Source organism: Scardinius erythrophthalmus (assembly GCF_964197995.2).
Source record: "Scardinius erythrophthalmus genome assembly, chromosome: 2".
In the NCBI taxonomy this organism is placed as follows: Eukaryota; Metazoa; Chordata; class Actinopteri; order Cypriniformes; family Leuciscidae; genus Scardinius; species Scardinius erythrophthalmus.
In genome coordinates this window covers 12,051,912-12,076,740 of record NC_138222.1, presented here as the reverse complement: position 1 = coordinate 12,076,740, position 24,829 = coordinate 12,051,912, and the positions used below count along the sequence as shown (strand labels likewise).

General features: G+C 36.6%; 1 protein-coding gene across 1 annotated transcript in view; it reads right to left on the bottom strand.

The window, feature by feature from the left end:
- LOC308687291 (adhesion G protein-coupled receptor L3) overlaps positions 1–24,829 on the bottom strand; it is a gene marked incomplete at its 5' end in the record, with an annotated part of 274,566 nt that overhangs the window by 193,423 nt on the left and 56,314 nt on the right. The window contains one exon of the mRNA XM_081359704.1: positions 6,501–6,714. Coding sequence (XP_081215830.1) covers positions 6,501–6,714 — 214 coding nt within the window. The remainder of the gene's footprint in view (positions 1–6,500; positions 6,715–24,829) is intronic.

Sequence of the window (24,829 nt, the reverse complement as noted above, 5' to 3'; positions counted from 1 at the left end):
TTATGGATCGTGTAGCAGGCTCCGTCCATGTCCGAGCCTCTCCTTATACTGGTGCTAGTTCCCCATAAGCTTCAGCTAAAAGCAGACGCAATGCGAGTGAACTGTATTGAAAGAGAACGTTATGGTCACTCACGTAACCCTGGTTCCCTGAGATAACGTGTACGAGTCATGCTACCTAGTGCCGTTTCTATGTGACTTTAAAGGCAGTCAACCCCACCCATTCTGGTGGGCCATTTGTCTGTTCAACTGCACAGATGTGAACCAATCAGGCTTCAGAATTCTGAGAAAACAGGAGTTTTCCCTATAAGCGTCAGCTAAAAGCAGACGCAATGCTTGTTCCCGTTATCTCAGGGAACCAGGGTTACGTGAGTAACCATAATGTTTTTTATACTGTGCAAACTGTATATTCTATCCACCTACACTAACCCTACCCCTAAACCTACCCATCATAGCACACCCATCAGCTATTGTAGATTTTTTTTAAAGATCATTATGTGTGATTTATAAGCATTCCTTATGGGGACCAAAACAATTTTCCCCAAAAGTTCAAAATGTACTAGTATTACTATACTCGTGGGGACATTTGGTCCCCATAACATAGAGAATACCAGTACCCTACACGCACACACACGCGCACACACACACACACACACACACACACACACACACACAGCTTCTAAACTGTGAAAAATCACTCAATGATATATCTGTCACAAACTGCTCCGAGACAAGAAGGTTGAGGATCCAAATGCAGTATTTACTGAACAGGGTAATCCAAAGACGTAATCTAAAGTATAGGCAAGGTCAAACACAGGCAGGCAGTCTATTCAAACAAACACAACAAGGCAGGGAACATGGGCAAAAGAGTAATCCACAGAGCAGGCAAGAAATCCAAAACCAAGAGACATGAAACCAAGGAGAATGCTCAGAATTGCAGTGTAACACTAAACAAGACTTTGCCGATAATGAATGAGAGAACCAGGCTCATATGGGGTGAGCTAAACAAGATAATGAGACACAGGTGAATGTGATAATGGATGAAGAGTCCGGTTTTAGTGTAAGGTTTAAGGTGCCATAGAATTATAGTAAAGTCCGGTTTAAGGGCGCTTTCACACTGGCAGTTTAGTGCGGACCGGGGAACGGTTCGCATGAAAAATCGCTAATGTGAACGCTGTCATCGGACCCGGGTGCGCACTAGAGTACCGAACCCGAGACTACCTGGAGGAGGTGGTCTGAGCTCGGTTGCTCCCGAACCGTGGTGTGGTTCGCGTTAATGTGCAAGCAACACGGACTCGGGTGCGCGCTTGTTCAGGAAGTATAGTATCCCGCGCATGCGTATCACTGTCGATATCATTGTTTCCTCACACAAGACAACCAAAATAAAATAATTTAAATCGCGTTCATGTTTGAATGCCTTCTGTTTGTGATGCAAAAGACTATGCGCGCTAACCGTTACTATAGTAAACATAGTAAACGCTTGAAGATACGCATATGATGTTTTATTAACAAAGTTCGGGAGGAGCACGTTCAAATAATCAAGCAATCAGTCAATTCATCAACTCATCAAACAATTACCATGTCTACACTATCAGCATGAGAGGAAGCATATATATATATATTCACTCTGTCAACTCACCTAACTTCCTTGACAGTTTTCAGCATCCCTCCACCACCCCGACTCCTCACTCTTGGCTTGTTCTTTCACAGCCAGGAATACGGGGGGAGTACTCTGGGTTCGGGCCAAATACCGAGCCCGGAGCCCTCTCCTCGGACAGCACGCCAAATACGCATTTATTCTATCTGACTTATTTGTAAGTGTGAACTCGTGAAATTAAAAAAAAACATAGCGAACGCTTGAAGAAATCAGACCAATCTTAAAGGCTATCACAGTCATGTTTTTATTTTTTAAATGAGTGGCAGGGGAATGTTGTGGGACACTGAAGAGGTGAGGTGCCTCATTCAAATTCATACAAATCTCATTCAAAAAACATTCCTCATTCAAAAAAATCTTCTACGAGCAGCAGAAACACGGCGTCCCCTGGATATGTGCTGAATTACACCATGTAATGCACATAAACGTAGTTGTCTCTCACTATGTTGTGCATAATAGCACCAAAAAAACCCGACAAATTACAGCTATGCTCAGTCGAGTTGTATTCTCCATGCGTTTTTCGTGTGCGTTTGCGATGACGTAAGATCACTGCAAACGCACCTGGGTTCGATACAACTAATTGAGTGTGAAACCAGACCAACGCTGCGGGGGGCGCCGGGAACTAGCGCACTCGGGTTCGGACCGCAGCAAACGAACCCAGTGGAAAAACGCCCTTAGTGTATCGGACATTAATGGACTCTTCATCCATTATCACATTCACCTGTGTCTCATTATCTTGTTTAGCTCACCCCATATGAGCCTGGTTCTCTCATTCACTATCTGTGAAGTCTTGTTTAGTGTTACACTGCAATTCTGAGCATTCTCCTTGGTTTCATGTCTCTTGGTTTTGGATTTCTTGGCTGCTCTGTGGATTACTCTTTTTCTCTTCCATGTTCCCTGCCTTGTTGTGTTTGTTTGAATATATATATATATATATATATATATATATATATATATATATATAATATATATATATATATATATATATACTGTATAAACATAATAGAAACAATGAGTTTGCTTTAAATGGCTGTTGCCTCTGGATAGAAGCTGTGTGTGCATGTCTGCGTGAGATGACTGAAGCTGCACCAGCGAGCAGACAGGTGGCTTGCGGCCCGGAAAAGCAGATCTATTCCCACGAGGGCAAAATTCCACACAACGAAGAGTAGCGCTTCCGAATTGAGCTATCAGGTTACTCGCGCAAGAACCTTGTGCGTTCAGAACCCAAGGACCTCTGCCAGTCACAGAGCACACAACGACAGACAAAGGGAAAATTCAGCCCACAAGCAATGATAATATGACACAGATGTGGGCAAAAGGAAATCTTATTTGCTATTTAAAAAAAAAAAATCAGTTGGATAACGCTGCCCTCAGAATGCGGTTTGTTACGTAAAATCTGATCTTAAGCGCTTGACAATAACCAGACAAACAGAAAGACAAAAAGCACAAAAGCAGCACTATAGAGGATACCAGAATTGACTGCCATATGAGTATGTCTAGTCTGAGAAACATTTTCCAACAGTTAAAATCAGTTCAATTCTATTCCATTAAACTCAATTTTATTAAATTATATTCATTATACCTGCATGACAACATTCAGAATTGTGAAAGCAATAACAGAAAATATAGAAAACAATCAAATATATGACAAATTTTAGTATTGTGGATAGAAATTATAGAAATCAATAAAATGCATTGTTTATTTTTTGATAATACTTGTTTCTAATTGTTTGGCCATTAAAATCCCACTATTACTGAGCACAGTAAGCAAACAGTAAAATGTTCCTTATTTAAAAGAGATTTTGCCATTCAAACTCAGCCCAGTTTTTCCTGGAACATTTGTGTCGTTGTGTGAGTATTTTCTTTAGTGAATCAGATACCTAATCATGCGCAAATAAAGCATGTGCAAATAAAGGCCACTGTCCATAGGTGTAGTTCATTCTTTGTAATTGGTCCCTTGATTATTTTCTGTGCTGTTTTTGATTTTTCCCTGCTTACTGATTACACCATCTTAATTTTTAGGGTATTTTTGTATGTAAAATGAAATAGTGAAAGATTTTATGTTCTATAGCAACCTAACCTTACTTTCGCTCTCGCTCTCGCTCTCGCTCTCTCTCTCTCAGGCTTACTGGGATCCAAGGGTTTGAGTTTGTTTCCTCTCTGGAGGTGAGCTTTACCTCCTCTCATCTCTTTGCATGTTAATGAGGCTGTAAGACGCAGAAGAACAGCTCACGCTACTGGATTCCTCAAAACAATCCCTAACAACAACTCAATTTACATGCACTGTTCACTAGGGATAGGGATCACTAGCGATTCACAATATTGATTCCTCAATATTAATTGATCTTCATTTTGATGAACCTATATTGATTCTTAAATCCCAAGACTGATCTTTTTAGTTTTTTTTTCACCTTTTGATGCGTGAACGAAACTTCACTAAACGTTATTTGTAACAAACCATCCAATAACCGCAACAAGCTTTGTGCTTTGGTACTTCTGATATGAAAAAAATTCTAGCTTTCAAATTATCAAACAATTAATGTCCTTTTCACGCTCTTTAATGTGGTGTGACAGGACAACACATTCTGCTGAAACTCTACATGACACACTCTACTGAAACTAGGTGACATTCTACTCTACGTGACACATTTTGCTGAAACTCTGTGACATTCTATGTAAATACATGACATCCTATTGAAATTCTATGTGGAATTCTAATGAAACGCTATGTGACATTCTACTGAAACGCTATGTGACACATTCCGCTGAAACTCTACGTAACACTATACTGAAATTTTACAACATACTCTAAAACTATACATAACACATTCTGCTAAAACTCTATGTAAAAACACTGTAATACATTCCACTGAAACTCTATGTAACATACTATACAGAAACTATACAGAAACATATTCTTAAACTTTACATAACACATTCTGCTGAAACACTGCATGACACATTCCACTGAAACCCTATGTGATACATACCACTAAAACTCTGATACTTTCCCCTGAAACTCTACATATAAACTCTACAATAAACTCTAAAACTCTACATAACACATTCTGTTGAAACTCTACTCGATACATTCCACTGAAACTCTACATGATAAATTCCAATAAAACTCTTTGTGATACATTCCACTGATACTGTTTGAATGAAACTACTCTAAAATTCTACAACACACATTCTCTAAAACCTTACATAACACATTATACTGAAACTCTATATAATGAAACTCTGCTTGCCACATTCTAGTGAAATTCTACAACATACTCTGTACTAAAACACTGCAACATACTATACTAAAACTGTACATGACACCATCTACTAAATCTCTACGTAACTGTAACTCTATTAAATCTTTACGACTTTACTATAATTCTATGACACCTTAATCAAACTCTGAACAACATCCATTGTAACTCTATCAGACCCTCTACTTAAAAATTCTCTATTCAAATTCCCCACACTTAACATGATTATGTGCGCGAGGTTAGAGGTTCGGTGTGGAGAAGAATACCATTGTTCTGCACTAGATGGACACAGTTACTGTTTGTTATCTTGCTGTGTTGCTGAGCAGCTGCTTTAATTTATTTCAACAACAGAACTGAGGATACACAGAGGAACAATTACAGACACACCACGCTCTGATCTCGGTCTGTCGGACTCTTCCACTCTGCCGAGGTGTGATGAGCGTCAAGCCGCGTGAAATGTTGAGGAAAATGATAGGGAAGACCGGGAAAAAGAGAGAGCAGCACAGCAGGATTTAATAAGCCAAATCTGCATCAGTGTATCACACACACAGTGGTGCAGCAGAAGCTAATCCAAAGGTTTCAGGTTCAAACCCCTGAAGGCTTGATCATGGACCTGAGGATTTCTAAGGTATCCGATATCTAATTACCAACATCACTGCGTTCTTGAGTGGAGCGCTTAAACCCAGATTGCTCCAAGGGGATGTTCCCTGTTCTAATTGTAGCATGAGACATTACTGGGGAAGAAACTAAACAACTAGCACACAGAAAAAAAAGAGCCTTAATGCACACACACACTAGGCCCAAAAGATTTGATGCAATATACAGAAGTACAAAAGTGGTTTCAGCTCCGCAACCCCAATTTCACACATTTGCAAAATGTGTCAGTGGACAGTTCATAACTTAAGGCAAAAACCTACACAACACACATCTAAAATTCAGCACAACGTATACTTTTAAAACTCTACATTGCAAAAACTCATCATAGCTGTGTTTGTGTACATGTACACCACATGTGAAAGGTTTGGAAAAATTCAAGACTTTTTTTATGTTTTTGAAAGAAGTTTCTTATGCTCACAAAGGCTGCATTTATTTGATCAAAAAAATGTTTTAAATGTGAAATATTACCATTAAAAAAACTGAAATTTGAATATATTTTAAAATGTAATTTATTTATGTGGTGATGCAAAGCTGAATTTTCAGCATCATTACTCCAGTCTTCAGTGTCACATGCTCCTTCAAAAATCATTATAATATGATGATTTGCTGCTCAATAAACATTTCTCATTATTGCCAATGTTTCTTGCTGCTTAATGTTTTTGTGGAAACTGTGATACACAACAATTTACAAGTTTGAGGTAAGATATATATATTTAATATAAATCATTAAAAACTATATTCACCAAAGACACATTCAATTGATCAAAAGTGACAGTAAACACATTTATAATGTAATGTATTGTGGTTTCCACAGATCCTTTGTGAGCTTAAGACACTTCTTTCAAAACCATTAAAACATCTTAATTAGTATAAACTTCTGATCTGCAATATATAATGCATGATTCTGGCCTAATTGTGTTTGTGTGTCTCACCTCTGGCTCATGATCTTGTACGCATCAGGCAAATAACAGCGGGTGTTCTCCATCTGCGCAGGGTCGGCATCGCAGATTTTGTCATCAGTCCGACCATAATTTGCACTCTCAATCATGATGACGTCCGTGCCGGGACAGCGCAGCTCGATTGGGTAACTTTCACAAGACAACTCCCGCCGAACAACTGCCATGGGCACCGGAGCACGACTGAATGCTGCAAAAAGTGAAAAGAGACATTCAGTCAAATAAGAACTACAAGGTTATATGACAATTAATGCTTATTAAACTCAGAGATTAAATAAACTGAGCAAAAATTAACTGAGAAATCATTGCTGCAAGAGATTCAGACAAAAATAATAATTGGTGTTTCACAAGAAGTCACGAGACATAAGAATCAGTGACATTTGTCATCGTTGACATCAAACCTTGAGATATGAGCTCTCAAATGAGATATGAAAGCTGTGTCAAAGAAGATCATTGGTCAAAAAGGACTTCTCATCACGAAGTTACCGTATGGCTTGCAAAGACTTGGAATATAGCTCAAGTCGTATAGACTACTTTTATGGCGTCATTTTAAAATCATGACAGTCCCGGGTCACCATTCACTTTCAGTGTATGAAAAAGAGACATTCTGCTAAAATTATCATTTTGCATTACAAAAAAAAAAAAAGAAAAAAAAAGGAAAGTAAAACCAACAGTAAAAACAGTAAAAACATTCCTTAAACTGTTTGACAATAAAAAAGATTTTTGTGAGGCAAAAAATATTCAAACGGAATCCTTGATAACATGCAGATTAGTGGTAGATCGATATGGGTTTTAAAATAATTGATTTATAAATGATTGCATTTGCACCAGGCAAGTAACATTCATTTATGTGAATAATTCACATTCCATACCTAAGGTAAATTGAATGTGTTTCAAATGGATTGTGGATAATTTAGTGGATAAGATGTAGGTGTTTGTGTGGAAATCCAATAGCGCACAAGAGTTCACTAGTTTAGTGAATTCGTCCTAGAGTCTTTTCTGATATTTCTGGATCGAGTGGCAGAACACATACAACAGGATCAGAGATCATTTCTCTGCCCTAAATCTTTCCAGATCAGAGTCTTTAGTCCCGGCTGATGGAGTAAAGCTGAGCTCGTCTTCAGCTCAACCCCATGGGTTTATCTTTGGGACAGTAAAACCTGGATTGTGTGGTCACTGAAGTATTTCGGTGTGGATTTGCTCTGGACGACTGTCACGATGGAAGAGCTGTGAGACTCCTGGCAGAGACAGCAACATTTTGATTTAAAGTCTTAGGACATTTGATGGATTCCACAAGTGTGTCTGACATACCCTGAATCTAAGTGAGAGAACCAAAAAAATGATAAAAATACTAATAAATCACCACCTTATCTCATAGTGGTCACCATATACTGTAAATAAAAGTTTGTATATGTCTGTATTTTTACAATTCACCAACATGAATAAGAATAGACTGGATTCGAAAACTTTGTGAACAAGAAGCTTGTTAAAGAGGTTTCCTCACCTCTTCATCTCATTATTTGATAACATGAAAGAACTGTGGAAATAAGTCAGATTCTTGGTCCTGATGCAAACACCAGTTATGCAAGGGTGGCATGAAAACCTGATCTCCACAATTAAGGCTCTGACACACACAGATCCACCATTCACTGCCCACCGCGCGTCATTGGGTTTGATTTTAATTGGCTTCCAGCTTCCGTACTGCACCTTTTGTGTGAATCTCTGCGTTTAAGCGGAGTGTGATTGTTGTCACACTCGTGTGAACAAACACTTGCCCGCTGATAACAGATCATTAACCATGAGACGGGACGCAGCGGAGCTCACACACACTCACGCTTCTCCTATCCTGTTTACTTTCACTTCATACGACATACCGCTGGAGAGACAGACAGACAGACAGACAGACAGACAGACAGAGACAGTGTTCGATCTGATGATAAAACAGACAAAAGAAACCCAGACTTATACAGAAGGAGTAACCCAAGTGATATACTGAATAGAGGATATAATATGTAGGTTAAACCACCCAGAACAAACTAGCAATTACCCTATAGCCAGAGCCGGATTAACGCAAAGGCAAACTAGGCACGTGCCTAGGGCCCGATTGGCGGGATGGGGCCCAGATAGAGGGACAAATAAAAATAAAAATAATAATGTACAAATGTCCTATCTACAATTTATTTCAATATTTATCAATTAACTAAAAATAGTGACGATGTTTATCTTCACCATAGACTGTTACATTACTGCAGTTAAACCAATTAATGTGTCCGTTACAAAACGGGTGCCGGCTTCTAAAAGTATGTGTAACGAACGCATCCATCAGGTGCTGCGAGGCAAAAGCCTAAGCACACAAAGAAGCACAGCTCAAAATGCAGGTGTGTGAGTTGTCGTCATCTATTTTTGAGTGATTGCAATGTATTCTAAATATAAACTTGTACTGTAGATCAGCGTCATTTCTGGAAAAATCATTCACCGCTTTATTACGAGTTTAAAAGAGCGCGAGCGTCATTAACGTGCCCAGACGCGACGCTTTGAATTTGCGCGTACAATGAATAACATCGCGTCGGGAGCTGACTAGTAAAAAAGCTACAAAATTAAAAGACAAGACGTCTGTATTCTAAGTTAAAAAGCCAACACACTACAACATTTTTAAATGTTTCAAATAAAGGATCTCATGGGTCTATCTTCTAAATTCTGCTGATGATTAGATTATACCCTGACATATACGCCAATAATATCACTTTATCCATTTTTTTCTGCTCAGTAGCGATCGTGTCTTTCTCTTCCACTTGATTTGTGTATAGCATATATAAAGTAGCAATGCAATATAAAAGCACTAATGCTCATTTACTGAAGTGGGATTCTGGAACTGTGAATAAATTGAATAAAACAGCAAAATAACAACAATAACATCTTCATTAAACAAAAAAGAGATTACCTTAGATAAAGTTTGATTAATATGTACATACAGTACCGGTAAAAGTCTGGACCCATTACTATTTTTAATGTTTTTTGAAAGAAGTTTATTATTATGCTCTACAAGCCTGCATTTATTTGATCAAAAATACAGAAAAAAAACAGGAATATTCAGCAAGGATGTGTTAAATATATAAAAAATGATAGTGAATACTTTTTTAAAACAACTTTTTAATAATCAAAAATCCTGAAAAAAAGCATCACAGATTATAAAATAAATATTAAGCACCCTTTCTAACATTTGATAATAAATCAGAATGATCACTTGACACTAAATTCAGCTGCCTTTGCATCACATAAATATAAAGTATAGTAAAATAGAAAACCCTTATTTTAAATTTTAATAATATTTCACTATATTATTTTTCTGTATTTTTGATCAAATAAATCCAGGCTTGATGAGCATAAGAGACTTCTTTCAAAAACATTAATAGTAATGTGTCCAAACTTATGTACTGTGTAAGTAAAAATATACTGCTTTTAAAATTAAATGTTGTATAAATAAAAAGGTTAGGAATCATATTTGTTTCAAGTGTTTTTTTTATTGGGGGTGGGGGGCCTCCAACATGAATTTTGCCTAGGGCCTCCTAATGTCTAGAACCGGCTCTGCCTATAGCAACCTAACCTTACTTTTGCTCTCTCCCTCTCTCTCACTATATATATATATATATATATATATATATATATATATATGTGTTTGTGTGTGTGTGTGTGTGTGTGTGTGTGTGTGTGTGTGTGTGTGTGTGTGTGTGTGTGTGTGTGTGTGTGTGTGTGTGTGTGATACAGCAGTACAAAATTTATAGACAAGTAACAACAACACAGTAAACAAGTGAAAATGGACTAAAGTAATAGCAAATTAATTAAAATATTAAATAAAATACAATAACACACACGTGTGTGTGTGTGTGTGTGTGTGTGTGTGTGTGTGTGTGTGTGTGTGTGTGTTCTTGTAAGACCCACAGAGTGAGGACATCAACGAGTTTTAGACCAACAGACTGAGGACAATTTTTCAAAGTGAGGACATTTTGGCCTGTCCTCACTTTGCTAAAGTAAAAAAAGCATAAGGAGGGTTCCTGAAGTTGCCCTGGTGCTTTCCAGGGAAAGTCCTCAAAATGTTAGAAAAATGAGTTTTGTTCCCCTGAATTTTACACACTATTTACTCTGGAGCTCCCCCTCTGGCAAAAGTTAGTACTGCATGAAGAAATGCTGAAGTGCGCCATAGTGGTCAATACAAGTACTGCAGGAAGAAATGCTGAAGTGCGCCATAGTGGTCAATACAAGTACTGCAGGAAGAAATGCTGAAGTGCGCCATAGTGGTCAATACAAGTACTGCAATACATTAGGATTTTATATTGTCCTCTCGTGCACAATAACAAATATTGTGATTCTATGTTGAAAATAGGGCCACAAATGAAAAATATATATATGATTGATCTAATAAACACACAGTGAAATTGCAGGTCACACAAAAGACAAAAAAAGTTAGTTGGTAAGTTTTTTAAGAGATAATGGTCTTTTATAAAGAAACAAAAATGATGACTATATATATTTTACAATCCTCATAATATATTTTACATGAGTAGAGCTGCTGTTATCAATTACTTTGTCTCAATCAAGGAATCTTTTTTTTTTTAATGAATGTTTAATTTTTTATTAATAAATGAAACCTGCACTACTTATTGGCTGTCAATTTACCCTTTTTTTTGCCTAAATGTAGTTTCTTTCACTTAATTAAATGGTAAATGGTCACATTTATAAAGTGCCTTTCAACCTGCTTTAGGCACTCAAAGCGCTTTACATCAAGGAACCAGTCACCCATTCACACTCTCATTCATACACCAGTGTACGTTCTCCTGGCTCTTCCAAGCTTTATAATGGCAGTGAATGGCTGTTTCTGTTTTGAAGTCCATACAAGTGCAAACGAAATCCCATTCAAAGTCTGCAAGGTTTCGCAGAAGAGAGGAAACCTGTAGGCTTACAGTGGTGTTCTTGTTTTGCACAACTTGGCCAGTTATCTTTGAAGTTACTTGTCCTTTCTTTGTTTTTGATCCACGTTCAGGACTGATGTCAAGAAAGCATCTAAAAGGCAGAAAAAAAAGAAAAAAAAACAATGAAATATTATGGATTGAGTTTATATATTTTGACAGAGAGAGACAGCACAAAAGATGTGTAAAAAGAAACCAGATATCGGTTTTAACAACTAATTTGTTTGGATAAAACTGAACAACATAAAAAAAAGCAATGTTGGATGTTGTGATTAATAACTGATATTTTTTCTGCCCTGGTTAAAATACATCAACTCAATGTGTCTGTTTACATGCGCACTTTCAACTAACTAAACTTTTGGAAGTTTTATTCTACAACTTTTAATATCATCCCCTCATCAGGTCCATCAGAGTATCAGTGGAAAGGCAGCCATAGACTCTGTTTATACAGAGCACACATTGCCAGAATCCAGCCCAAACCTTTGTGACAGAAATAATTTAACTTTAATTGCAAGCCTTGCAATGTTTATTGCATACATAACTACATGATACTGTTAAACATGACATTTACCAGACTAAAATAGCATGTTTGCACCCAAAAATGAAATTCTGTCATTATTACTCACCCTTAAGACTTTCATTCATCTTCGGGACACAAATGAAGATATTTTTGATGAAATCTGAGAGGTTTCTGTCCCTCCATTGACATCATTGTCATTGCAACTGTCAAAGCCCAGAAAGGTGGTAAAAACATCGGTAAATAGCACTAACTACAGTGATTCAACCTTAATATTATGAAGTGACGAGAATACTTTTTGTGCGCAAAAAAACCCCAAAATAACAACATTGTTGAATAATCTCTTCTTTTCCATGTCATTCTCCTACACTGTTGACGTAGTGTAAAATCATATGTGTGGCATGTTTGGTATCTATAAAATCCAATCTTCACCTCCGATTTGTTAATTTACATTACATTCTGCTAACTTTGTGACACATTAATATTATAAGAATCTTAAAGATTCTTGAGTTAAACCTCCAATCAAATTACATATTCAAATGCCCTGCTAGAACACAATGGTCGTAAAATTTCCCTCCAAAGGGAAATCTTCTCATTGGCTCACACACTTCCAGAGGTTGTGCCATCTTCAGGCTTTAAAGTCACTGATCAGCTCTTAGCTCTCTCTTACTCCCTTTCTGAAATGCTGACGTGAAGATGATGCTGAACTAGAAGCCTCTAAGGACCCACCAAGCGTGTGCCAGGCTGCGGCCTTGTCTTTCCATTCACCAAAGATCCTCTGACTCCCACTGGTTCTCTCTCATCAAGACCACATCAGCAAAGATCAACTGAAGCCTCAACAAATTGCATCAGGACGGTTTAATTCAAATGGGCGAGACATGCAAGTATCGAACTCAGTCTCATTATTTGATACATTAAGTATCCTTACCCCTTTAAAGAAGGGCATGTTAGAACTAAACTGATGGTTTGCTCAAAGCTGTTGATCTGCTGAATTTCAAACAAATAGAGATGCACCGATTACAATTTTCTAGGCTGATTCCGATTTCCGATTTTTCATTGAGTTTGACCTGCCAATACCGATTTTAGCCGATTCCGATTTAATTTTTTTCTAACCACTTTACAGCACACACACATTTATTTTCGATCTTTTCTTTAACCCTTTCACGCGTAAGTTTAAAATATTATAACTGACACCCCCACCCCCAGAGTGAGTTTTATCAAGGCGAACGTTCCCTTTAATGTTTCCATGGCGACGCGTCACGCGATACACCGCAGCCACAATAATACTGTATGACAGATTCAAACTTGCTTACCATGTCATCAACTAGCCTATCTGATATTCCGATTCTCAAATACGTGTAAGTGAGTGTGTTTGGTCGTTTAAAAACCTTTATAAATAATCTTGATCTATAACATGAGATGGGCGCCGCAATGTTGTCCTGTCAGTCGGATTTACAGCACGTGAATTCATCAGTTTCTCCCGAAATAAATGCAAGAAAGTGGCCGGTGAACTGAGAAGAATAGAGTAAACTAATATAGTTACTTCCACTATATTTGTCTGATATGAATAACACATGTCGGCAAATTATATTTGAATAGATTGTTATTGCTGCTTCCACAGACATCAGCATGTATTTTACAAACTCCAAATGTATTGTTTTACTTGTGCTTATGTGTATTTAAATATCTGAAACCTAAAATAAACATTATGAGGTTGAAAACACTGCTTAGTTGTGATATATGACAGCGCTAAACGCGTCCGACTCTGGCTCAGCGCCAGCCAACGCGCAAAAGCACAGTTTGAATCTGGCAGTGATGCGACGTCACTGAACACTCTAAATGTGGCGCCGTACTCTCAGGGGCACAGGAATAAAAATCCCATATATGAGACCATACCGCTCAAAAGGTTAATCATGCGGTGCCCGAGTGCATTTGACCGGCATAAAATCAGCATATGTCAGACTGACCGGCCGGTCGCCGGTCATGGCCGATCACGTGAAAATCGGCCAATTCCGGTCACCAGCGGATCAATCGGTGCATCTCTACTAACAATGCTATAACTTCTTGCTTTCCTGTATTCTGCTTCAGCTCTCTTTCCCTTGGTAAACTGTATGCATGTATGTGTGTGTATGTTAGAGTAGTTTAAGTGTTTAGACTAGTTAATAAAATCTTGTTCATGTCACACGTAAAGTTGTCCGTGTCTCAAGCTCATAACTGGAGTCACTAATCTTTTAGATCTTGGCTACTGCTTTTTTTAGTACTGGGCAATTCCACACAAAACTGTCACATCCATAACGCCAACTAAATACAATGGCATTGTGCTGGCGTTATGGATGTGACAGTTTTGCGTGGAATTGCCCTACTGTAAATTAAGAAAGACATTTCCCATGCCCCGGAAATTTACATTTCTTAGAGTTAATAAATAATTAATCCTGAGTGTTCACGGGACAAACAGGCTAATTGATTGTAATATTAATTTACGACAGTAAGTTAATTATATTAACTGATCCAAATATTCATAATCAATTATAACTAGGTATTATTGATTATTATTAATATTTCATACAGCTAATTTGCTACAAAAGCATAATTAGGATGGAAACGACACTATTAAGTTTGACCGTATTTTCGTTTTCGGTCAAATTGCCTTGTGAATGGGAGTGAATGGGGTACGACTATGATAGCATCTAAATCGCTATTTTTAAAACACTAAGAAGGCTTGACACAACATGAAACTGTGCTGGAAGTATCACCAGGGGCTCTACACATGAACTCCAGCATTGAGAACAGTGTTTGTGTACACAGAGTTTACTAAAAACTCGCTGAAGCTGTGTCCGCCTGCATTTTGATGGTCAAAAATAGTCGATCTAATAACTTTATTCTAGAACTGCTGTAAAGCCTAAACAATCTATGTTACTGTAATCTCCTATTATAACTGTAAAGCTGCTTTGAAACAATCTATATTGTTAAAAGCGCTATATTAATGAAGGTGACTTGACACTGTTTACACTACGTCAACAGCGTAGGAGAATGACGTGAAAGAGTAGAGATTGTTGAATAATGTCGTTTTTTTTTTTTTTTTTGTGCACAAAAAGTATTCTCGTCGCTTCATAATATTAAGGTTGAACCACTGTAGTTACATGGATTATTTAAACGATGTTTTTACCACCTTTCTGGGCCAGTTGCAAAGACGTCGCTGTCTATGGGTGGTTCAGAAACCTCTCAGATTTCATCAAAAATATCTTCATTTGTGTTCTGAAGATGAACGAAGGTCTTACAGGTTTGGAACGACATGAGGGTGAGTAATTAATTTTCACTAATCTGTCAACTGAAAACAACTTGCACTGACATATCTTAAAATATGACTGCCACTGTTTTGTCTCAAGATGCACACCAGTAATGTTTTTTTTTTATTAGACATTTTTATAAAAGCTGCTTAAATACCCTAATTTTATTAAGGCCTAGACCTGGCTAAAGCTAAGCCCAGTATGGAAACCAGGGCCATATTGTTTATACCAGTAGTCAGCTTAATAAATACTGTCAAGACACAAGACAAGACAAGTCACAATTCAGTCTAATTCAGCCATATGAATGGCAAATATGCCAATGACAAACCTCTGAACAAACTCAAGGTGCTGCCTCTTCCTGGTACTGCAAGCTGAAGTTATAGGAGGAGGCAAACAGCGCTGCCAGGCCAGTGATGAAGTTAGGCTGTGATCCTTCACACACACCTTGACCTTCCAAACGTAATGTCCAGCACTGGTTGCGTAGAGATTGACCTGTAATTGAAAAAAAAAAATATATATATATATATATTAATAATTATAAATAATATTAATAAATAATATTAATAATTAAATTAACTATAGTGGGTTCCACTGTGGTTCGATGTAGTTGTATATTCATAGTTCTATAAGTTTTTCACCTAAAAATTTAAATTGATTAGGGTTAGAACGCTAAAACGCACTGGCATTTTATTTTGCTTGTTTTAAGCATAAACTCACTTAATTTTGACTTATTCTTTCAGAAAACAAGACAATTTTTACTTGTCTATTAAATACTTCTTCATGTAAGAATTTTAGATATCTGGACTGGAAACAAGAAAAAAACACTAAGAAAAACATATTTTGCAGTGGGGTGAGTAAATGATGGCTTTTCATTTTTGGCTAAAACTACCCCTTTAATGTTTACATACCAGGAAATAAGTCGTGGACTTTCTGGCAAATGTAGATTGCTGGACATCAGCGTTGTAAATTCCTGAAACAATTTTTTAAAAAGGACAGCACAGCCATGATCAACAGAACCAAAACATAAAACATATTACAGATTAATGAGATGTGTTGAATAATCTCTATTTCTGCTTGAAGGATAACACCGTCTAACTTCTCTTTGAAGTGTGGGAGTAGTTGTAGGACCATGACATTGCAATCAGGAATACTACATTTGAAAACAACATTAGGAACATGGATTTTCATGTGCTGGCAAAATTCAGATTCAAAAGCACGATCACAGAACTGACAGCATTTGATAGCATTTTTGTGTTACCACAGATAGACAATAACTGTAACACTACTTAAAAGCACTTACATTAGCACTGGACCGTCATCAGATTACAAAGCCTGAAACGAAAATATATATATATATCAAAAGCAGGTCATGCAAAAAACATGGTGAATGTTTCCTATTATGTGAAATATCGAAGTTAACGTTAGGCTAAGTTACTTGGTAAACAGGTGGAACAGAGCGAATTCGCTCTGTGCACAAAATGGCGACCGTTGACGTTTCGAACTTGAGTGTGTGGGCCAGTACTTCCGGTGAAAACTTCCGGTGATCTGACAGCCAGAGCGGGAGACAACAGCGACCGAGGTCCATTACCACAGCGATATTTTTCACATTGAGTGTTTTTAGGATTCAAGAGAGGTGACTTGCCTTTCAGAGGGTGACAGCCTCAGCACTTGATTGTTGTGTGCCGTTATGTACCATGTCGTCACGTTATAACAGAGAAGTCAGCTTTCATGCATTCCCCGTTGACGCTGCGGAACGGGCATGAGTGGATACAGAAGATCCGGAGGGGTGACTTCAACCCGACCAAATTTTTAAATGCAGAATTGTGTATTTCACCTGTGCGTTTCTATGCTTTCTATTACTGCATTTATTTTGTGCAAGTGAGATGAGTAAAGACCATCTGTTTAATAAATCATTATCTGTCTGGTGTTTATATGCAGCACATACAGTATTTTTCTACGTGTGTAAAATATACACAAACTTACCCATACATTTTTTTGTGGTACCTACAGTTAAAAATGCAAAATATGTGATAATTGATCGAGCGATTGATGTAAGTAAAAATATATGCGCAGAATTGAGAAAATAGTATTTATGGAGATAAATTGTAGGCAGCCTATCACAGGGCAAACATGTGAATGTTCACGGTGCATTTTATGCAAACAACTCTAATCGTAGTTATAACTCTATTGGGTCATTGACGAATAAGGTTTTTAAAAGTGTAAAAAAAAAAATAGAATGGAGATATAACTATATTTGAAACCATTTTTTAGTTTACTTAGTTTTTTTTAGTTTAAGATTTTGTGGTTTGTACAATCAATTAACACTGTTTTTTGTCATTTTTTACAAGATGGAAAAAATCTCACCAAAAAGTCATTGGTTTAACCACTGATTTGAAAGTTAAAAACGGATTTGACATTGATGTTGAGATAGTATATAGTGTGTACCACAGAAGAAATTAAAACAAATTATCACTGATCTCATAAATGTAATCATTTATTGGACTACTCTAAACACTCCAACATATTCAAGTAAAACATTGCACAGGGAAAGGAGAAAAGGGGAAATGTAAAAAAAAAAAAGAGCCTTGTATTTGTATTATTGTAGTTCCTTTAGTTATTAAAAGCAATATTATTCCATTTAAATATTTACTATATCGGTTTTACCGAATGACTTTTTGACACTTCAAAATCTTTAAAATACCTTTATATGTAGTATAATATAATTAAAACCTTTTGGATTCAGTAAAAGAGATCAAGTTGTACTACCTTACATACTTTGGATGTTATATATTTGTTTTTTATTATTATTAAGGCCTTTGGACAACAAAAAAAAGACCCGTCACGTCATTGACCCATTTACAGCATAATTGTTATTGCGTATGCAGCATGAGTCAAATACAATCTTCTGTTCGTGAACAGTTGTATTTCATTCATTAATCTGACTACTGTTTTTACTTACATCTATTGCTCGATCAATATTATTATCACATATTTAACATTTTTAACTGTATGGTACGACAAACAATTTAATATGGGTAAGTTTGTGTATATTTTACTCATAGTAAAATACTGTATGTGCTGCATATAAACACCAGACAGATAATGATTTATTAAACAGATGGTCTTTACTCATCTCACTTGCACAAAATAAATGCAGTAATAGAAAGCATAGAAACGCACTGAAAATGATATGCATTTAAAAATTTGGTCGGGTTGAAGTCATCCCTCCGGATCTTCTGTATCCACTCATGCCCGTTCTGCAGCGTCAACGGGGAATGCATGAAAGCTGACTTCTCTGTTATAAGTAACGTGACGACATGGTACATAACGGCACACAACAATCAAGTGCTGAGGCTGTCACCCTCTGAAAGGCAAGTCACCTCTCATGAATCCTAAAAACACTCAATGTGAAAAACATCGCTGTGGTAATGGACCTCGGTCGCTGTTGTCTCTCGCTCTTGCTGTCTCCCGCTCTGGCTGTCAGATCACCGGAAGTACTGGCCCACACACTCAAGTTCGAAACGTCAACGGTCGCCATTTTGTGCACGGAGCGAATTGTTTGCGCGGCCGCGGTAGTAAACCGCGTTCGCAAAATCAAACCAAATAACATTAGGCCTAACGTTACGTGGAAACAATGCAGAAATGCGAACGCAAAAAACATATATATATTGGCTTACCGTATCACTCAGTTGAACAATTCTCCATCTTCTCAAACTCTAAATCCCATTTATCGTCACGCGCAGGTTAGATTATTTAGAGATGACTCTTCCAACCGTCTTCATGTACCGGTAACGTCGTCCATTTTCTGCTGCGTCGCAGGCAACTAATGTTTGAAACACGAACCGAAGCTCACAAAAGCTTAAACAATGCTCACAGATTCGCAGACACTGTTTATCTTGATGACAGGAATGATTATTCTGTTCAGCTGAATCCCGCTGACAAAACAAGTTTGCCTGTAGCTGCTAGTAGCTAGCTACTGTATGCTCGCGTCACATTTGAACTGAGTTGAGCGCGAAAGAAATCAATCCTACAATGCAATGCCTTTACAGTATGATAGATACTGTATTACGAATTTATCGGGTTGAAAACAGAAATGTGTAAAAGATACAGCCTAATACTCTATTATGGAAATACAGTACAATTCTGTAGGAAATTCGCTGTAAATTTACAGTAAAGGGTTACAGTGAAGAAAGAAGTATGTATTTGATTCTATTTATTTATTTATGGATTTACCAATACAAATAAAAAAATAGATAATAAAAAAAAAACATGGCATCCATAGGCCTACTATTATTACTGTTATTTGTAATATTATTATCATATATTAAGTGTAACAATGCATTTTTTATTTTTGCTTATTTGTTCTTTTGTTTGTTTTCCCTTAAAGGGAAGTGGGTGGGACATGAGGGAAAAATCACATAAATTGTGTTCTTTTGTTGTTGTTTGTTGGCAAGGGTTAGGGTTAGGGTTAGGGTTAGGGTTAGGGTTAGGTTCACCCACTAACAAACCAAGAGCAGCACATCATAGGAAAAGGTATTGCCCATATGACACCACAAAAAAGTAAAAAATTATTTTCCCCAAATTGAATGCAGTTACGATCTGTTTCAAAGATAATACAAAAGCTATAGGCCTACGACCTTTAAGTGCAGATATTGCACTCTTTAATGATACCAACACAAAGCTCACAGAAGAGACAAGTTATTGATACGTTATAGTTGGTTAGACTGAGCTAATAAGTCAATGACTATACCACAACAGGTGAAGGTTATAGGATTAATCCAATGGAATAGAGATGAAATCTCAGGATTCAGGAGAAGGCACTCAAATGATGAATGACAATCTTCCTACAGACTAACACATTTTTTTTAAGTTCTGGGTTGCTCTGCTGCTATCACCCTAAGTGATCACACTGGCATACCCCAGAAGGATCATGCACAATGAGAGGTTTGTCTCTCCCTACTTTTTACTTAAAACTCTGTTCCTGGCATTTGGAAAAAGGCTTTTTTTAACCTCTGCTAAAAGGCGAGTACCCAACTTCTCCAAATAACTACAGACCTATTTCAAAATTGTGTGTATTAGCAAAAACTCTAAAAAAATTAGTTAATAAGCAGGTGAAGCATCACTTATGTTCCAATAACATCTTATCGCCTTATCAGTCTGGCTTCTGGCTTTAGAAAGGGTCATGGGTCAGTTACTGCCACATTAAAGGTTCTCAATGATGAAGCTCTTTGAAGCTCTTGAGGCAAAGGAATTACTGTGCTGTGGAAGTTGTGTGAAGTTGTGTCAAAGGCTTTTGGACATCAGATTCACAGACAAGACCACAGGTTGGTTCTTGAATTATTTGGTCATAAACAATGTGTTCAAGCTCAAACTTGGTTTCTTTTATCGAAATATGTCATGTTTCTCTTATCAAGTCAGAAAACAGTCAGTGTCTGCCACCTTTATGAGTGTCTTAGATTATGGAGATATTGTTTACATGAATGCCTCTGTCAGCTCTTTGGGCATGCTAGATGCAGTGTATCATGGAGCGCTAAGGTTTATTATCACAGACATTAAATTCTCAACTCACCGTACTCGCTGGTGAAATGGCCCTCATTATACATGCGCAGACTCTTGCACTGGTATCTGTTTATTTACAAATCTATTCTCCATCTAGTGCCATCGTACTTTACATGCAGAATTTGCCATCGCAGACTCCACTCCCAGGACTTTTTGTCCTTTAGTGTCCCTGCAGTGCACACAGAGCTGGGGAAAAAGACTGTCTCCTTCTCAGGTCCCTCCAGCTGGAACAAGCTTCAGCAGGATCTGAAGCTGTCCAGCCTGGTCACACTTGGAGAATTTAGAGTTGTATTAAACGGTCTGGAAAATGTGTCTATAGGAAATTGCTGTTGTTTTAATTAGAAATTTTAAGCCATGTCATGATGTATCTGTGAAACTTTTGTATTTTTATTTAACTGTTTATAATATGTTTGAAACTGGTCTCTCTTGAAAGTGAGACATGAGTCACAAGGGACTAACCTGTAGCTATAAATAAAGGATAAATCAAATTAAATTAAAGCAGATAAAATCAATCCATAAAACATCAACATAAAAATGTATTACTGTAAAAAGCAAGAGAGCAGATAAAATAGATACTTTCAGTGTCATATGCGCACGGGTGAACAGAACTGTTTTCAGCCTGGATTTGAACATTGTCAGAGTTGATGCCTGTCTCACATACTCATGAAGACTGTTCCAGACTTTAGCTTTAGCCTCAGCGTGTTTACTCCTGACTCTGGGGACCACCAGGAGACCCCTCCCTGAAGTTCTCGGGGCCTGCAATGTTTCAAATGGCTCTAACATCTCAGAGATGTACTGTGGTGCTAAACCATGAAAAGACTTGTACACAATACACAAGTTTTGAATTTTATTCTCTGAGCGGCAGGAAGCCGGAGAAGAGACTGGAGCACTGGACTAATAGAGTTGTATTTCCTTCGCCTGCGTTGGTATTCATGCGGATATCATTTGTCAGAGCTGTCTCAGTGCTGTGGTGGGGCCCAAATCCTGACCGGAAAGTATCAAACACATTGTAAGATAGGAGAAAGTAAGTGAGCTGTTGATAACTTTTTTTGTTAGTAATAAGCATTTATATTAACTTATTTTTTATTAGTGTTTAGTTTATGCTATATGCTGTATATTTAATACCCTTTTTCTTTTTAAAGCCTTTTTTTATTCATAGGCTCTTAAAGAAGAGAGGTACACTTGATGCATTATGTGATTTTTTTAAAGGCAAAAATCCAATCTTTCAGAAATAATTAATTTCTGTTTATTTTAATATAACTTAAAAAATAGTCTGTTAAAAAAGTTAAGTTGTAATTATATTTATAATTATGTGAACAATTCAATTCAATCTAACACTACATACAGAGATGTTTGTGATTGTGGATTTTCAGGTCATCCTGAGTTGACTAGAGCCTGCCCCTGCAGCTCCAGCCCAGTTTGCAACAATGTTTCATTTTGAGAGGCCCCATTTAGGATCGGCCAATCAGAGCGCTCCGCGAGCAGTCACTGTGCACATAATATCACACCTAAAAATCTAGAGGGATTTAGTCCTGGATAATATATAAGATATTTCTTTAGTATTTTAACAAATTAAATCTTAAAAATTGTAACATATTTATCAGGTCACCTCGTTTATGTAAAACATGTCAAAATAGTAAGATGTATAGTCTATTGGTTTAACACTTACAGCTCACTTTAAAAAAAAAACAAGAACAAAAAAAAACAAGAAAAAAAAAAATGCGCAATGCAGGTGGACTCGACCAATCAGAACACTTTTGTACTGCATGGTAATTATCCAATCAGAGCGCAGTATTTGTTACACGAGAAAGTTACCGAGCGAATTATCCTCAGTTTAGGACTAGGAGCAAAAGAAAATGGAACACAAAAGTGCGTTGGAACGGTTACGACGAAGGATACGAAATCTAAGAAATCACCACGAAAAATGTGAGAGAGCATCAACAGTTGTAAGTACTTTTTACTATCGTATTATCTTGTTGTGACCGTGAACTGTGGCTGACTAGTTGTGAACATGCATGTCGCGGCAAGGCTGCGTCAAAGGGGGATTATGGAAAAGTCTACTTTTTAGAGCTTTTAAGCATGTTACAATGTTGTTCCCTCATTAAAAACATAGCTGGAATTATGTTTCGGACCTTTCAAGCATTTTGAGTATTTCTGAATTTTTCCCCAATGGCTATTTTCAGGCAAGGGCCGCGTGTCCTGTGTAAGTTACACGCGTTGCAATTTCATGTTTCAATACAGCATTTTCTATAGTGTAAAATAATGATGTGTTTGGGATTATGGCCAAATAAATTTCTAAAGCATAATACCCCCTTTAACAATTATGCATGATCACAAAGAGTTTATGCAACTGTAATAAGCATTAACATGTTAAAAAATAAAGTCCATATTGCTTAAGTTAAAACAGGAGCTTTCAGTTTGGTGAAGGTCTAGTTTTTAGAAAACTAGAGTGTTGATAGAGCAACAAGCTCTTTTTACATATCACTGTAACTCTATTATTTTTTGTAGTTTTCAGATGATGGCAAATATTTTTTGAAATGAGCAAAAACACAAGCAGGGAAGGGGGTGGCTTATGAGACCTTTTCTCATATATATATATATATATATATATATATATATATATATATATATATATATATACAGTACCAGTCAAAAGTTTGGAAACATTACTATTTTTAATGTTTTTGAAAGAAGTCTCTTATGCTCATCAAGCCTGCAGTTAAAAAAAAAAAAAAAAACAGTATTATGAAATATTATTACAATTTAAAATAATGGTTCTCTTTTTTAATATATTTTAAAATGTAAATTATTTTTGTGATGCAAAGCTGAATTTTCATCAGCAAGTGCTCCAGTCTTTGGTGTCTTATGATCCTTCAGAAATCATTCTAATATGATGATTTGATACTCAGTTATTATCAATGATGGAAACAGTTGTGCTGTTTAATATATTTTTTTGGAATACTTTTTTCAGGATTCATTGATGAGTAAAACGTTAACAGCATTTATTCATAAAAACAGCATTTATTCAAAATAAAAAAAATTCTAACAATATAAATCGTTACCATCACCTTTTATCAATTTAACGCATCCTTGTTGAATTAAAGTACTAATTTCTTTAAAATAAAATAGTTATTGTTCCCAAACTTTTGAACGGTAGTGTATATTGTTACAAAAGATTTCTATTCTAAATAAATACAGTTCTTTTTAACTTTTTATTCATCAAATAATCCTGAAAAAAGTATTTCAGGTAATAAAAAAAATATTAAGCAGCACAACTGTTTCCAACATTGATCATAAATCAGCATATTAGAATGATTTCTGAAGGATCATAAGACACCAAAGACTGGAGTACTTGCTGATGAAAATTCAGCTTTGCATCACAAAAATAAATTACATTTTAAAATATATTAAAAAAGAGAACCATTATTTTAAATTGTAATAATATTTCATAATACTGGTTTTTTTTTTTTTTTTAACTGCAGGCTTGATGAGCATAAGAGACTTCTTTCAAAAACATTAAAAATAGTAACGTTTCCAAACTTTTGACTGGTACTGTGTGTATATGTATATATATATATATATATATATATATATATATATATATATATATATATATATATATACATAGAGCTGGTAAGTCCCGCCCCTTCCGCAAAACCCCGCTGGACCTCAAAGTTGAAAAACCGTCAATGCAAGTAAATGGGAGAAAATAATTATTTTCTGGTCCCGTTTGAATTGTGCCATGAATGTGAACATATGTTGTCTGTGAATTTTTTATATAACTTTTCATGTTACGAGTTTGACAGTATATGGTATGATTCTTCGGCTAGCAGTTGTGGAAAAGACATAACGAGAAAGACTACATGTCGCCTATGTGACGTCACCCCATAAAGTTGACTAATACCCGTGGTTTTCGCCAACCTCAATGATTTTGTCCTCTCCCTGAAAGAAGGCGATGAAGTGCACCAAAGACACAGC